The 17,526-nt window shown below is 42.2% G+C and overlaps 1 protein-coding gene across 1 annotated transcript in view; it reads right to left on the bottom strand.

The window, feature by feature from the left end:
- LOC126297707 (conserved oligomeric Golgi complex subunit 2) overlaps positions 1-1,012 on the bottom strand; it is an 85,887-nt gene extending 84,875 nt beyond the window's left edge. Inside the window, exons 1-2 of the mRNA XM_049988838.1 lie at positions 642-1,012; positions 322-549 (exon numbers count right to left, since the gene is read on the bottom strand). Coding sequence (XP_049844795.1) covers positions 322-549; positions 642-719 — 306 coding nt within the window. The 5' untranslated portion in view covers positions 720-1,012. The remainder of the gene's footprint in view (positions 1-321; positions 550-641) is intronic.
- Positions 1,013-17,526: the final 16,514 nt, after the last annotated feature.

The raw sequence follows: 17,526 nt of genomic DNA, 5'->3' as shown, positions 1-17,526 counted from the left end.
AAATTTAGATTGCCTTTTTATGTACTCACGATTTCTACAGTATTTATAAATAACTGGATCACATAGGAATGTGGTATTCCAATGGCACAGAAGATCTGTCTGTGATATATCAATGATTATTGCAGACAGGTCTCTTGTTAATAACAGATACAGGACTAATGTTTCTATTACGTTTATACAATAACGTTTTCCTAGGGCAAACAAATCAAGCGCTGAGCTATCGGAACGACTTCAACGAGATGACTATCTGTGTGTATACGTTAAGAGAATTTATAGAATTCATTCCCTCTTACTCTAACTGGCAAGCAACATCATACTTACAACAATTTCTTCTTTCAGCTGTCCAAGCGGAAACTGCATGCCATTTATAGCTCTATCGAGGCCGATAAGGTTGCTAGACAGATTTACAAAATCTGCATAGTCTTTGTTTATGAGTTCAATCATAGACGATCGTAAAATCCTTAGGTATATTCCCAAATCATCTCTGAGTGTTTCCAAACTGGTCTTATTACGGTGCTCTTGAAGATACTCATCGACGGAGAATGATTTCTATGTGAATAAAAACTACTATAAACTTATTTATTTCGAAATTACGTTATGTTCAGCAACTATGAAATAAAATTATACTGTCAGTACTTCACCTTCAAAAATTCGTTGCTGTCGAATGACAGATTATACAGTGAAACAGGTGGAGAATACACGTCACTTTCCACTGGCATGTTTACTCACTTGAGAAAAATGAGTCGCCCCAACAGTACACACTTACTTAGTAGCGTGACATTAATCAGCTGCTCGTGTTTGTAAACACAGGCTACACGTCATACAAAGAACAAATAAAACACGTAAGCAAAGACTTTCCATCTGAATAGACTCGCCGCAAAGATATTGTATCGTTCCTCGGTATCACATTAGACTGTGGTATCCATGGTGGTATCACAAGAACAAGGATGTTCGATTCGAGCTCAGTATTCAATTCACTGTTCTAACCTCCCCGCACACTATGACAATAGCACTGAGAGCGCTGGATAACTTTTAGACCTTTGGCATGTATGCAAAGGGCTCAGTGACTCACTGAAAGTGCCCAACACATGATCGGAGTGATCCGTCGTATGAGCATGCAATCCCTTCGTAGGTGGCATATGTGTGAACCAGTTGACCGATAGGTAGCTGATCGCATGTAAATTCCAGATCATATAATATACTCCTGGAAATTGAAATGAGAACACCGTGAATTCATTGTCCCAGGAAGGGGAAACTTAATTGACACATTCCTGGGGTCAGATACATCACATGATCACACTGACAGAACCACAGGCTCATAGACACAGGCAACAGAGCATGCACAATGTCGGCACTAGTACAGTGTATATCCACCTTTCGCAGCAATGCAGGCTGCTATTCTCCCATGGAGACGATCGTAGAGATGCTGGACATAGTCCTGTGGAACGGCTTGCCATGCCATTTCCACCTGGCGCCTCAATTGGACCAGCGTTCGTGCTGGACGTGCAGACCGCGTGAGACGACGCTTCATCCAGTCCCAAACATGCTCAATGGGGGACAGATCCGGAGATCTTGCTGGCCAGGGTAGTTGACTTACACCTTCTAGAGCACGTTGGGTGGCACGGGATACATGCGGACGTGCATTGTCCTGTTGGAACAGCAAGTTCCCTTGCCGGTCTAGGAATGGTAGAACGATGGGTTCGATGACGGTTTGGATGTACTGTGCACTATTCAGTGTCCCCTCGACGATCACCAGAGGTGTACGGCCAGTGTAGGAGATCGCTCCCCACACCACGATGCCGGGTGTTGGCCCTGTGTGCCTCGGTCGTATGCAGTCCTGATTGTGGCGCTCACCTGCACGGCACCAAACACGCATACGACCATCATTGGCACCAAGGCAGAAGCGACTCTCATCGCTGAAGACGACACGTCTCTATTCGTCCCTCCATTCACGCCTGTCGCGACACCACTGGAGGCGGGCTGCACGATGTTGGGGCGTGAGCGGAAGACGGCCTAACGGTGTGCGGGACCGTAGCCCAGCTTCATGGAGACGGTTGCGAATGGTCCTCGCCGATACCCCAGGAGCAACAGTGTCCCTAATTTGCTGGGAAGTGGCGGTGCGGTCCCCTACGGCACTGCGTAGGATCCTACGGTCTTGGCGTGCATCCGTGCTTTGCTGCGGTCTGGTCCCAGGTCGACGGGCACGTGCACCTTCCGCCGACCACTGGCGACAACATCGATGTACTGTGGAGACCTCACGCCCCACGTGTTGAGCAATTCGGCGATACGTCCACCCGGCCTCCCGCATGCCCACTATACGCCCTCGCTCAAAGTCCGTCAAATGCACATACGGTTCACGTCCACGCTGTCGCGGCATGCTACCAGTGTTAAAGACTGCAACGGAGCTCCGTATGCCACGGCAAACTGGCTGACACTGACGGCGGCGGTGCACAAATGCTGTGCAGCTAGCGCCATTCGACGGCCAACACCGCGGTTCCTGGTGTGTCCGCTGTGCCGTGCGTGTGATCATTGCTTGTACAGCCCTCTCACAGTGTCCGGAGCAAGTATGGTGGGTCTGACACACCGGTGTCAATGTGTTCTTTTTTCCATTTCCAGGAGTGTAGATCGCATAAGATTCGTGCATGCAAAGTGGCTGGTTGACTGGTTAGTTGTGATCAATTCCTTGGCTCTTAGTTACACGTTCAATAGATTGTTTGAACGGTTCTTTTACCGAAATGATACGAAAAGGGTCAGTTTACAGGATATATTACACGTGATTAGTGTTGACATCAATGAATACGATATTTTTATTCCTAATCAAGCAACTACTGCTAAAAATTGGATTTTTTTTACGTGCTGCCAGTTCTTAGATACAAATTCGCCCACGGAATAGAAGGAGTTGTCCAGGAGAAATGACTTTGGGCTACTTAGAAAACCTTCTTTACCAGCTGTCAGATATTTTATGTCATTATACAAGTGATCAAAACTTTTTGTTGGTGCCTATTGAACTCCATTCTGAGCCACCGACAGCTATAATGTGTGATAAAGGTTATTTTTTCCTCTAGTGTTGTAGAAAAGGATGTCACTATTCTTCTGAAATTATTATGGATCATTTATGAAGAATTTTATTAGGTACTATATGAATTGTAATGGTGCAGTTAAAATGCTTAACTCCTTAAAGAGGTGCCTACAGGGTGACTGTGGGTAAAAATATTATTCTTACTCCTCACTTTCTAAGTATTGAGATACCTCACAAAATTACTCCATAAGACATTGAGTGGAAACATGTAAAATATGTTATAAGGTTGTTTTTTCCAAGGCTGGCAATTATATAAAGAGAAAAAGTAGCTGAACTTGATCGTTTGAGCATCTCAGTAACATGCTTCTTCCATTCCAAGTTTCCATGAATATATACAACATAAAATTTGTAACATTCTATCCCAATTACTGACTCCTGTCCATGTGCTACATCAATTGTAGGTATGTGTCTGTTTGTTGTACACAACTGAACATAACGTATTTCCTCAAAGTTAAGTGAGAGTTCATTTTCAGTGAACCACTCAATAATTCTTTGAAAAACATCATTAACAATCTCATCTGTCGTTTTCTCTCTAATGGGATCTATTATAATGCTAATATTGTCTGTAAAAAATATCAATTCTGCTTGATGACTGTTAAGTGGAAGGTAATACTTAGGTTTAAAGAATAGGAGTGGCCTCAGAATTGCACCTTGTGGGACTAAGTGATTTCTCCCCAATCATCAAACTTTTATGTCCTTTCAGCATCGTATGAATCATTCAGTACAACTTTTTGCATTCTGTTTGTTAAGTATGATGCAGATCAACTGTGTTTAAATCTATGACTTCATGAAACACAAGTTTTTCTGAATCAGTTCTACGATCTATGCAATAAAATACCTTCGAAAGAAAACAGAAAATATCATCATCATCAGTCTTCTGCCCAATGGCACTTTTTCATGTGGTAACTCTCCCATGTTCTCCGTCTTCTGTCAATCTCTTCAGGTTCGTATAATTTTCATTACCTTTATGCCGTCTATCATCTTTTATCTCCTCTTTCTTCCCAGTTTCCTCCTATAAACTAGATCTTCGAAATCATCTGTTAAAAGGCACCCCTGTCTCAGAATGTGGCATCCAGTTCTTCTTCCTTTCTCTTGTAACCTGCAGCAGCCTTCTTCTCACACAGACACTTTCCAACACTCTTTTGTTATTTACTCTTTCCTTCTGGCTTATCCTCCCCATTCTCCTCCATATCCACATCTCAAATACTTCTAGCCTTTCCTCATTCTCTCGTCTCACTGTCTGTGATGTTTCTGCCCCATTGAGTGCTGCACTCCAGACAAAACATTTGCCAAGTCTTTTTCTCAAATCATTATTTAGTTTGCCACATAATAATCTTTCTATTGAATGCCTCCTTCGCTTTAGCAATGCGACGATATCTCAAGTCTTCAGTAATTGAACTTCAAAAATATTTAAATGCTCTTACTTGGCTACTAACAACTTGTCCTAACTTAATATGTGCCCATTTCTTTCCTTTGCTGATCACCGTACTCTGTTTTTGCTGTGTTTCCATCCCATATTCGACACAAGCATCATTCAGACTTTTTAGCATTTTATTTATAGTTCGTTCACTTTCTGCCGCTATCTCATCAGCAAATCGTATACATTCTATTCTCTGTCTACCAATATAGATTCCTCTTTTTCCATCCAAGCCATTCGAAATAATCTCTTCCAGGTGTAATCTGAACGTTAATGGTGAGAGGCAACAACCTTTTCTAGCACACCTTCCAATGATTCTTCCTTCAGGCATTTCATTTTCAATCCATATTCTTGCTTTCTGTTGTAAATATACCGTATGGCTATAATTAAACTTTCCCTATTTAACATGTCATAACACGGAAACTAATTACCGTACGAGAACCAAATTTAGTAGCATTAATTTCAAGGACATGAGCAAGAGAATAATGCAGAATCAATTCAAGTGAAACACTTTTAATGTGCTGCTACAGTACACCACACCATTATGTACCAGTACCATTACTGCTCCAAAAGGAGCTCAATCAGTGTCCAGAAGTAGGATTGCATTATGCACAGCAGAATGAAGCATGTCCATAAGTATGCTGGCTAAGCATTTGGAAATGATAGGCTGATAATTCGATCGTTTCCAAACGTATTTCGAAGAAGCAGGTGAACTTCACAAGTGATGTGTGGTGGGGACCTTCCTTCCGTGATAACTGTTCAATTCAATGCATCTCCCTCCTACAGACATGCTGGCGAAGCATATAGCAGTAACGTTGGCCAGTCGCATTCCACATCTTTGGTCCTTGAGCACCAACGTGTTCAAAACAGAATGGATCAATGATAAACGTAGCTGTGAAGCCACACCATATGGTGACTCATTCACCATACAGATGAATTTCATTCACAGTGACTGGAGGTCACAAACAGAAAAATGAGCTTTTTCTGTCCATAACATGGTCCTGTGCCAGCCCTCATCAATTTCAATCCTTGCAAGGAAGTGAGAGCAAAGTCAACATGTCATTGTGTGTCTTGTGGTGCAAGCTGATGTACGATATGCATCTTCTATGGATATCATTGAAGAATGGTTGAAAGAATCTTCTGTACAGTGGACCATAGGATGTCCACCTGTCATGACACAGCACGCACACAGCCTGACGTTTGGGAATTGTGTGCAGCATTGTCTGCCACAGTAACAGCGACTTCATCAACCACCTGTGGTGCAATGGTGGTCGGCCTCTTCCTGGAGCTACCCCCAGTTCCCCAGTTGATTTGAAGTTCTGCATCATGCTCTGCACAGCAGGTGTGAAAAGATGATCCTTCCATAATCTTTTCAGCTGGCGATATTCTCCAAATGCAGCTACAGCATTACTGTTATTTTGATAATAGAGCTTCACCAATAATGCCCTGCTCCTTTTGTCCAATTCATGATGACACATCAACAAGTGCACTGTTACTGGGCAGCTGTGTGTGACTATGAATCACAATGATTGGTCAAGGCACCTGGTGGCCATAGTTAGAACTGGATGGGGTGCTGTGACACATGGAAATCATGGGCCCCATACTCTTGACATTAATGCTAGTAAGTTTGGTACCCATACCGTAATTAACATGTTAAACAGGGAAAGTTTAATTACAGCCACCCAGTAGGTTCTGTATCCATTGTCTCATTTTCCAAGCTACACCTTTCCTCTTCAAAATATCCATCAGAATGTTCCGCTGTACTCCGCCGACAGCTTTCTCCAAATAAATAAAAACCGCATATGCATACATCAAAAAAAGTTTTGCAGCACCCCGGTTCCCAGAACTCCTGAAAGTAGACGTTGACTGTGGATATTGTATCACAGACACAGTCCCTTTGGCTGTTCAGAGATGTCACTAAACCTACCCAAAGATGTAAACAACCATTCATGAGCAGCCCCTATTAGACAGAGGGGGTCTGACAGCTGACCAGTTCCAGTCATTCCACCAGGAAGAAGGTATACTGCTCATGTTGTCTGTAGTTCAAGCATGTGCAGGCGTCTTGGAGTGAACCAAAGCAATGTTGTTCAGACATGGGGGTACAGAGAGGCAGGAACTGTCGAAGACGTGACTCGTTCAGGCCGTCCAAGGGCTACTACTGCCGTGGATTAACGCTACCTACGGATTATGACTCGGAGGAGCCCTGATAGCAACGCCATCATGTTGAAAAATGCTTTTGGTGCAGCTATAGGACGCCATGTTATGACTCAAACTGTGTGCGATAGGTTTCACTCCCGACATCCATGGCGAGGTCCATCTTTCCAAGCATGACACCATGCATGCGGTACAGATGGGCCCAACGCCATGCCGAATGGACCACTCAGGAGTGGCATCAAGTTCTTCACCGATGAGTGTCACATATGCCTTCAACCAGACAATCATCATAGACGTGTTTGGAGGCATCCCGGTCAGGCTGTACGCCTTAGACACACTGTCCAGCGAGTGCAGCAAGGTGGAGGTTCCCTGTTGTTTTGGGGTGGCATTATGTGGGGCCGACGTACGCCGCTGGTGATCATGGAAGGCGCCGTAACGGCTGTACGATATGTGAATGCCATCCACCGGCCGATAGTGCAACCATATCGACAGCATATTGGCGAGGCGTTCGTCTTCATGGACGACAATTCGCGCCCCCATGATGTACATCTTGTGTATGACGTCTTTCAGGATAACGACATCGCTTGACTGGAGTGACCAGCATGTTCTCCAGACATGAATCCTATCGACCATGCCTGGGATAGATTGAAAAGCGCTGTTTATGCTCGACTTGACCCACCAACCACTCTGAGAGATCTACACCGAATCGAAGTTGAGGAGTGGGACAATATGGACCAACAGTGCCTTGATGAACTTGTCGATAGTATGCCACCACGAATACAGGCATGTGTCAATACAAGAGGGCGTGCTACTGGGTGTTAGAGGTAACGGTGTGTACAGCAATGTGGATCACCACCTCTGAAGGTCTCACTGTATGGTGGTACAACATGCAATGTGTGGTTTTCATGAGCAATAAAAAGGGCACAAATGATGTTTATGTTGATCTCTATTCCAATTTTTGTACAGGTTCCGGAACTCTCGCAACAGAGGTGATGCAAAACTTTTTTTGATGTGTGTATTTCTATCTTGTGTCAATACATCTTTCCTCTATGATTCTTATCAGTCTAGTACCATATCTTGTTCCTTCTACTCTTCTAAATGTGAATAGTTCCTTCCCAATCCAGCTATTCAACTTGCCAAATGGCCTTCTACTCAACACTCTCAGCAATACTTTAGCTGCACGAGAAATTAGGCTGCTAGTCTTCTGCTCTTCACATTTTTTGGTATTTATCTTTTTCTTAATTGGGAAGTTATCTTCCAATTTTTCACCTCCTTCAAGGCCTTTTCTACTTCTGCTTCCAAGATACTGGACACCTTTCCATCTTCTGGTTCACATTCCTCCTGTTCAAGCTTGATTTCACTTGGTATTTTATCCATCTTATACGGACATTATGTATGTCCTTGACATCTGCCCAGAACCTCCTGTGGTTCTTCAGCTAATGTACTATCCACTTTTTCTATTTCCATGTTAGTCTTCCTTCTTTTACTTTCAAAAACTGTCTCCCTGTAATCTGTACATCATTTCAATATTTCCTTTTCTCTCCATTTAATCTATTTTTTCCCATTACCATTTCATTCATCTCTCTCTCTCTCTTGCTTCTTCAGTTTATCTCCTTAATTCATTATTCATTTCTTGTATCACTTTTGGCCTTCTTCATTTTCTACATTTTTCGATTTTCTCCTTTCTTCCATCTTTGTCAACATGTTTTCTGTTATCCATTCTTTCCTGATACGTTTGGAGACTTCAGTTCCTAATACTTCTTTGGCAGAGTTCATGAGCCCTTCCCTCATTTTTACCCATTTGTCATTTACACATTCTCCTTGAATATTTCCAAGTTTAATCTTTCTTTTGGTTTACCTCTCCACACTTTCTTCAACTTCACTTATATATCTCCCACTACAAGGTTTTAGTCTGATCTTATGTCTACTCCTGTGTAAGCTTTGACGTCCTTCAGACTGTTCCCAAACCTTTTTTGTATCAGAATCTAGTCTAGTAGATACCTTTCTCTATTCAAATTTGAGATACATGTATAATGTCTCCTTTTGTGATTTTCAAATAATGTGTTACCCACTGCTAGTGAGGTTTCTTTGCAGAAACTAATTACTTGTTCCCTCTCTTATTTCTTATCCCTAATCCAAATTCCCCACTGTATCTTCATCTCTTCCTTCGCCTACCACAGTATTTACGTTCCTGATAATGATAATGCAGGCGTTTCTACTTTCTTTCTCGATAAGTTCTTGAATCTTCTCATGATATTCTTCCAACTTTTCATCTCTAAGCCAGCTGATGAGCATGTATACCTGCATTAATACCACATCTTCCGAACATATTGCACCTTTTTTACCTCATTTTTTAGTTTCTTTTGTAAAAGTATTCCTACTCCTTTTTCACCATTCTTGATTTCCCCTGAGTAGAAAAGTTTATAATCTTCACATTTTACCTGTCTAGTCTCTCCCCATATTACTTCCCATGTGCCAAGTGCATCTAATCATTTCCTTTTCGTCTCCTGCTTTGCATTTTCAAGTTTCCCTCCTTGAAGGTGAGTGTGGACTTCCATGTTCCTATCTTGGTCTTTCCTTTCTTCATTTTCTCTTTCTTCCTTTCATATACGTTTTCTCTCAATGTGGTTCCCCTCCCAGAGATCTGAGAGATGGGAGGTTTTAACTTCTGACTCTTTCATGGTCAGAGGTATACCATGTAGTGCTTGGGAAATTTATATGATAGTATCCCATTAATTTCCACATAGGCAGTAGGTTACCCAGCCAAAAATTAACCACTCACTATGAGTCAGACGCTGTCTGGAGTACAGTCGCTATTTGTCCCCCAAGGAGAAAAGGTGTGCCTCTTCCACCAGCTTCGCCATTCTGAAATTTCACTACTGAGCTACGTAGCACAGTGTATAGCACACTGGACTATCATTTGGGAGGATGATGGTTCAAACCTACATCTGGGAATCCAGATTTAGGTTTTCCATGATTTCCCTAAATCGTTTAGGGCAAATACTGGTATGGTTTCTTTGAAAGGGCATGGCTGATTTCCTTCTGCATAATTCCCTAATTAGGCCTTGTGCTCTGTCTGTAAGGACCTTGTTGTTGATGGGATGTTAAACAGTGATCTCCTCCTCCTCCACTGTCGGTGCTATTAAGGTCTTCACCAAGACCCTGGTAAGGGGCATTACATCGTTCTATCAATCAGGACCATTTGAACCAAGCTTTCATAATGAAATGTTATTCCTTTGACTCCTCCTTCCCCATATTAGTAGGGTAATAGCACCATGAGCACAATTTGTTAGTGCCTACATCAGGGACATTCAGGGGCAAATCTGTTGTTCTCTTTTGATTGACAGGTCCTTAACGTACTGTTCTGCTAAGCGGATTATGACCCCCTGGGGATAATCCGTCCTTAACCTGTTGTTCAGTTAGGTGCTTGTCCATGTCACTTCTACCCCTCCCCCCTCCTCCACTCCTCTCAGAAATCTGGCACCCCTTCTCATGTCAAATTAATTGACTAATTAATTAAATTGATTGAAAAGAATTGGTGGGAAATAGCTCAGTTGTGCCCCTTTCGGCATTCATGAGCTGCTTCAGGTTATTGAATAGCCTCTCCCCTACCACTCTATCAATTTGATTGACTAATTAATTAAATCGATATCCTTTAGTTTTCCTTGTCCCTCCATTCTGGAAATATTGACTGATTGGTGGAAATTGATTGCAGTGTATGGAATATTGCCTAAACAATTTAGACAATGTGTGGAATATTGTTTATTTAACCAATTTATGGGAAACATGAGATGTATGGAATACAGTTTATTTTTAAAAAAAATTGTCAGGAAATCGAGTGCTGTGTGTGGAATATTTAAACAGTTGGGTTTTTTTTCCATTCCAATTCTGTAAGAGAATACGTAATTACTCTGTGACAGTCTGCTTGAACATATCTGAAAAAGTTTCTTGTGTCTCGCTACCCATGCAGATTGCCCAGAGTCGGGACGCCCTAGAGGGACTTGGAAATACCAGCCGGCCCGCTACACTGTTGTCAGCTGTCAGCTGCTCCACAGCCCCATGAATTACGGTGCTAATACCTGGAACAAAAGCACACATCCTGTTGGCGTCCTCTGTCATCTCAAGTGGTCTGTATGCATGAATCAACCTGTCAGATACCAGAGCACATGAGAGCTATCTTCCTTTCAGATCCAGAAATACTGCTGAAGTCCATAAATAATTAATTTCCTGTCACATGATCGTGATGTAGGTGATATAAGGCAGATACGGTAGCTATTTCACACACACACACACACACACACACACACACACAAATTGATGATGTCGCAAAAGTACTAGCAGGCTGACTCGGGGTACACTTTAAAAAGGATCAGAACTAAATATTGTATACAGAGAGAGGGAGAGAGAGCTGTAGTTTACTTCGCAGATGACATAGCAACTAACATGGGCTATTTGAATTACACTTTTTATTTCCATCATGGACTCTAAAACTGCCCTAGCGTTCCTGGCGCACTTTCTTTGTGGTGCACTTGTCACTGAACACGAGATGTTAAATCTGGTGTGGAATAGCATCTGTCGAAGATGTCACAAATGTTACCTCTGAATATGTTCCATAGGAAATATTAATTAAATCGTTAATATAGACGTTTAAACAATTTGCTTCACACACACACACACACACACACACACACACACACACACACATACACACACACACACACACACAGTTTAAAACTACTCGAATTAAAAATATCGCCACTGCACAGTGGTTTGTGTGCATAAAAATTGTGTTACGTTTTTCACGAGAAATTTCATTAAATAACCCAAACCTATTATTATTTGATATCTCAACTGGAAGTGGTGATGTACGAAATGATAGTTGAATTTTCAAATTCCGACATAAATTTATGCTGTCACAGTTATGGAGTTCCTGGCAACTACAGGCCTGCTAAGTGTATTTTCTTTTTAAAAGTACTACAGAATTCCTAAGTTGACTGGTTCTCTCAGCTACACCAAGACAAAGAAGGAGGGAGGAAAGGGTCTAACGCGTAATAGGATAGTAACAACAACAAATGTTTCTTTGAGAAACACGATCCATTCATGGCTAGATGTCTGAGACTGCTGGAAGCACTCTTACATCTCACGTACTGGCTTTCTGGACGCCCACACGCAGTGCACCATGCTGCAACCAATGCTCAGAGATCGGAGAAAACTACCGCCCTATACGAGGACCATGGCTGCCATGGCCACAGTTGCAGAAGCGCATGTCAGCCACAGAGAGAGGCCTGCCAGACATGGAGGGTCCTTCGCCCAGGAGGATCTGAGTGGTAGGAGGTCGAATGCTATCAATACTCCCGGTGCCAACACTCGTCATATTGAATCTTATTCTTCTGAAGGTGGCTCAGTGCAAACTAGGTATTAGTTAACTATTCATCCATCCAGAGGGAGCTTCGAGCCAAATCGTCATAAGCCATGACAGATTGTAAGCTTTCTCGGACTCTCTGAACTGGTGTACAAAGGATGGACCACCACTAGCCTGGAACGAAGGCATTACTGTTTCCAGCGCCGACCTGTTTGTTTGCCACTATGCTTTCTACGGCTATCTCTAGACACACAAGTCTATTGGGAACCAGGCACATGTTTTATCAGTGCTGTTGCAATCTGACACTGAGCGATGCACTGGAAATGTCTCATCTTGACAGCTGTGGTTCTGGAATGCATCTCACGTTGAAATATCAATATCTATAGTGCACATAATTTTCCATGTAAAATCTCTCCCTTACTACAAGACAAAGCCATTTTCTTTGCACATGCCAGAACATTAGCCACAGTAACTTTACATTGCAACATATATGCATTTCAGACAGGCAGCGTAGTTATCATTTGTATAAGGGCTCCCACTGACAAAAGGATTGGAAAAACATCAGCAGTAGGGATTGGTGTACTGTAACCAACATCGCAGTCTACAGGACAACAAATAAAACTTCGGGATCTACATAGGGGAGCACATGATGGGACATTCTGTATTTCCATTTTGTTACAGCCGTATTCCTCATCCTTTTGTACACTAAAGCAGATCCAGTTGAAACCTCATATTGCTATGTTGCACAGCTGTTTACGAAATGAATCAAACCCCTTATATTTAGATATACTCCTCAATGCATTGAAATCACAATTCACCACATCAAATCTATCCTCCCATTACGACTGGACATACGTAATTTTTTTGACATGAATTATTACTGATTACTGATTACTTCCCACAAACCTCTTGTGATATGTTGGAACATAAGTCACAGTACCGTTACGTTCAAGCAGCATAACATTTCTGACTATCATTTATAAGTGTATAAAAAATTGTAATATCGGCAGGTGGGTGTCGTTTTCGCACTGCCCCGTAGCTAAAAGGCCTCCCGCCGTCACAAATTAATCGATGAATAAAGGATATAATCACAGTTTAAAAAAGCCCAAGCATCTTTTTTATTTTATCGATTTCCCCACTTCCACGAAACCTTTTCGTATTTTTGATACTTGTAAATACAGCCAACACGCAGTGACATCTTATATATCTTCAGATCGCAAAGTCGGGGTTTGTGTCAGTGCATTCTATGCATAGCACCCTAGACGTACCACCCAGATCATAGAAATTTCTCCTGACTAAGAAATCATTCCGAGTGCAATATATACTAGAGTACGTCCGTTCGGAATTAATTTTCAGCGGCCAAGAAAATGAGCGAAGAAACCACAAAACTGTTCTGTGTCTACCCTAAGCTCATTTTAAGTTTCTGGTGCTAAGCACTACACCTGTTTAACACTTCGAAGCAGGATGAAGATCACCGCGAGACGGATCTATTGTTGCACCTGGCAAAATTGTGTTTGTTACGAAAAAACAAAAGAGCCTGTCAGATTATCATACAAAGATTTGGTTGGTACATGTGCGAGGCAGGGCGACATAATGATACATACTTTTTTTAGATCCTATAACATGTGTGTGTGGGAGCTGAAGTTTTGAAAAGGAATACCATGTTATGTAGAAACCTCAGATCGGCTTGAAAAGAGTCCCTTATTCCAGACGTACAATAGACAATCACTATGAATCCATCATTCAGTTATTCAACCTCACGTGTGTGCAGGATGTCCCTGAATGAGGTAATGGCATAATTGTGATAGTAAATTTGAGGAGTGGTAGTAAGTGTATGATGGAAAGGGAGGTCATGCTTTAGTTATCGCTATTAAAGTCGGACAGTGACTGCACAACTCTGCTTATTGAAGAACAGAGCTGTAGCCACACATTAGAAAAAAAAAATATTCTAGTGCCCTTGCTTCCTCAATATGTTTCGACAGTCAGCGTTGAGGACTATGGGTTCGCTGGTAAAAGAGAATGTTACTGCTTACAACGTCTTTAAGTGGGTGAACTCAAGAAACGTGTGTAATTGTTTTAGGGTGGGTCTGTTGCCATCTCTGAATATTGCTTAGTTTTTCACTAAGGAAAGTCTCGCAGGATGTGGGTACTGCGATGTTTGCGTACGACTGGTTATAATTAACTATTAACATGTGCTCATCTGGGGACAGATTGGGTTGAAAGTTGAACAAAGGGTAGTGGTTTAAAGGTCAGAAGAATGAAGTGCTAAGTCAAGAGCCATGGGAAAGAAAGGTGGCCGAGCGGTTCTAGGCGCTACAGTCTGGAACCGCGCGACTGCTACGGTCGCAGGTTCGAATACTGCCCCGGTCATGGATGTGTGTGATGTCCTTAGGTTAGTTGGGTTTAAGTAGTTCTAAGTTCTAGGGAACTGATGACATAGTGCTCAGAGCCTTTTTTTTTTTTTTTTTTTTTTTTTTTTTTTTTTTTTTTTTTTGTAAGAGCCGTAGCGGTTTTCTTGTTGCCTGCGACAGGTCATGCAACGGTAGGCTTTATTAGTAGTAGGTATCATGCTGGCCGGTAGGTTTGACGTTAAGGAGCGGTTTGCTCGGCAGCTGCAGCTGGGTACCGCTGTTGTCTTTTCGGTCAACATCAGCATGTCTGTAACAGTTGGGTTCATCATCATTTAGTGTCCGATAGTTCGTATATCGGATTGACAGTGTAGTGTAGTTTTGGTGGTTTGTTTATGCCTTAGCGTGCGAGTTTGTCGGCTTCCCTGCTGTAGCCTGTTGGTCGGCTTTCATAGCGGTTGGTATATCCTGTCAATGTTGCTGATTTGCAGGGACTTACCAATGTTGTCGCTTATGGGTATATGTTATCTCGCCATAGGTGGCTATGCGTAGCTAACAGTGTCTTTAAATGTGTGTAATGTGCTCTCAATATCTATATGAATGAAACTGTTTAAGAGTCGTCACCATGTGAACGCTCTCAATTACTACATGTTTCCAACACAACTTGTACCGTTACTATATGATATCCATCGTACAGATTTTATTTGCTACCTGACGTGTTTAGAAGGGATGAACTTATTTCAAAGTATGAGCCCTGCTTTAAGCACCATGACTCGAATGCGCGATGCCAGATTGACGGACCACCATCAGTGTCCCGTATCTAAGTTTAGTTTAAGGTTATAGCAATGTGATTCTCTGTTTCTCTGAGTCGTATGATGGTTAATTTTTTATGAAAGTATTTGAATGTAAAAAGTGAACTCAAAATGCCGAAGAGAAAGTGTTGATGCCAAGGAAAATATTCAGATGAATGGTTCTTCATAAAACGAGGGAGGCGTGGCTATGAAGCAGAATGTGTAATTTTTAAGTGCTATGATACCATTTGCGGATGGTGAAGATCAGATATTAAGGATCATTTAGCTAACATAAAGTGCAAATCAAATATGCACTCTGGAAGCACTTAAAGAAATGCACAATTACTTTGTTTCAAATCAGTCAAACAAGATCAATTAGTAACAGCAGCGAAATTAGCAGTGAGCTGTCATACCGTCAAACATTGTTATATCTTTGAAATCAGTGAACTATACTTTCACGCTAGGCTCGAAACTTTTAATGTTTCAGAAGTTAAAATAAAAAAAATGTGACGCTGGGCATGAGAAAATCAACAGTAATTGTGAAATCATTGTTAGTGCCCGCCACTGTCAAACAAATATGCAGTGGTCTTTCAGAGTTCCATTGTTTTTGGTATAGCTGCAACTGTTCGCAACTGAAAGCAGCATTTGCTCCAATATTTCACTTTTTCTGAGCTTAAGAGAAGTAGTCCGCTTTGTCCCGATTTCTCCTTCCCAAATTACGTCCATTTTTAGTCAATTTGAGAGAAATGTCTCGGTTTGTCAGACAGAAATTATGGCAACCCTAGATACATAGGAAGCTGAATGTATAGTTCTTGTGAAGTGGGGGGGGGGGAATTACTTACATTTAATATAACATTCGGTTTTGTCGAATAACAGAATCCCACAACCAGTAGGACCCATGCTGTGCAAGCACACCAGCACAGAGATTTCCAGGGGGCTCAAACTGGCACCGACCTATCGAGCACAATCAGACCAGCATTCATCAGCAGGTGGACTGATTCTGCGTTCCTATTGGCTCCCTGGGGGAAGTGGTGGGTGGAGGGGGCAGAGGACATATGAAGGCCACTCCACCCCCAGTGCCCTCATTCATGTGCGTTAATCAGCAGTTTTCTCCTTATTTGCATGCGTGTTACCTGTGTAGGTGAAAAATGAAGTATGGCAATAGCATCAACGTCGGTGTCAATGGTAGTAGCAAGCGGCCAAGGCAGAGAGAGGATGAGGATAGAGAATTACCCAATAAGTACAGTTTCAAATAGACAACTACAGCTTTTTCTCTTCACTAAGAATTTCGTAACATTGAATAAATTTTGTCTTACTGTTTCCAACAAGAAGTGTCTAGTAACCACAGTTCAGCCAGCTATCAGCCGCCTTTAGTGAATTAGCAGTCTAGTTAAAAGTTGATTACTTAACTCTCTACAGTAAATTGTTGATTTCTTAGGATGGATAGGATGTGAGACTGGTGTACGGACCCAGGAGGAGCTGGCCACTGTTCGCGAACAACTGAAAGTGCTGACGGCCACAGTCAGCCGTCTTCAGGCTGCTGCCTCGGAGTGTAGCGGCAATGGGGAGTCTAATGCGTTGCATGGTACACCCCAGGTGTTACATGCTTCACTCACGGTCCCTGCTGTTGAGACATCTTCGCAGGTACTGGGCACTGTTAGGGCACCCTCACCCCAAGGGGAGTGGCGGGTTCAACAGCGTTCGCATCGCATGAGGCGGAGGGTCAATGTGGAGGCTGGCCGTGTGGCATCGCCCGCTCTGTATAGTAATCACACCTGATAAACAAGAATTAACTGATGAAATTGTCAATAATGTCTTTCAGGAAATGTAAACGGAGTCTCACTGAATTTTGATAAGACACAGTACATACAGTTCCGTACAGTAAATTGTATGATGCCATTAATAAATATAGACCTTAATCAGAAGCATATAGCTAAGGTAGAATATTCAGAATTTTTACGTGTGTACATTTATGAGAGATTATATTGGAAGAAACACATTGATGATCTGCAGAAACGTTTGAGTTCAGCTCCTTATGCAATAAGGGTCATTGCAAATTTTGGAGATAAACATCTTAGTAAATTAGCTTACTACACCTATTTTCACTCACTGCTTGTATATGGCATCATATTTTGGGGTAATTCATCACTGAGGAATAAAGTATTTATTGCACAAAAGCATGTAATCAGAATAACAGCTGGAGTCCACCCCAGATCATCCTGCAGACATTTACACTCCTGGAAATTGAAATAAGAACACCGTGAATTCATTGTCCCAGGAAGGGGAAACTTTATTGACACATTCCTGGGGTCAGATACATCACACTGACAGAACCACAGGCACATAGACACAGGCAACAGAGCATGCACAATGTC

The sequence above is a fragment of the Schistocerca gregaria genome, chromosome X (assembly GCF_023897955.1).
Source record: "Schistocerca gregaria isolate iqSchGreg1 chromosome X, iqSchGreg1.2, whole genome shotgun sequence".
NCBI lineage: Eukaryota > Metazoa > Arthropoda > Insecta > Orthoptera > Acrididae > Schistocerca > Schistocerca gregaria.
The sequence above is the reverse complement of the archived record's forward strand: the minus strand, read 5'-3'. Positions and strand labels throughout refer to the sequence as shown.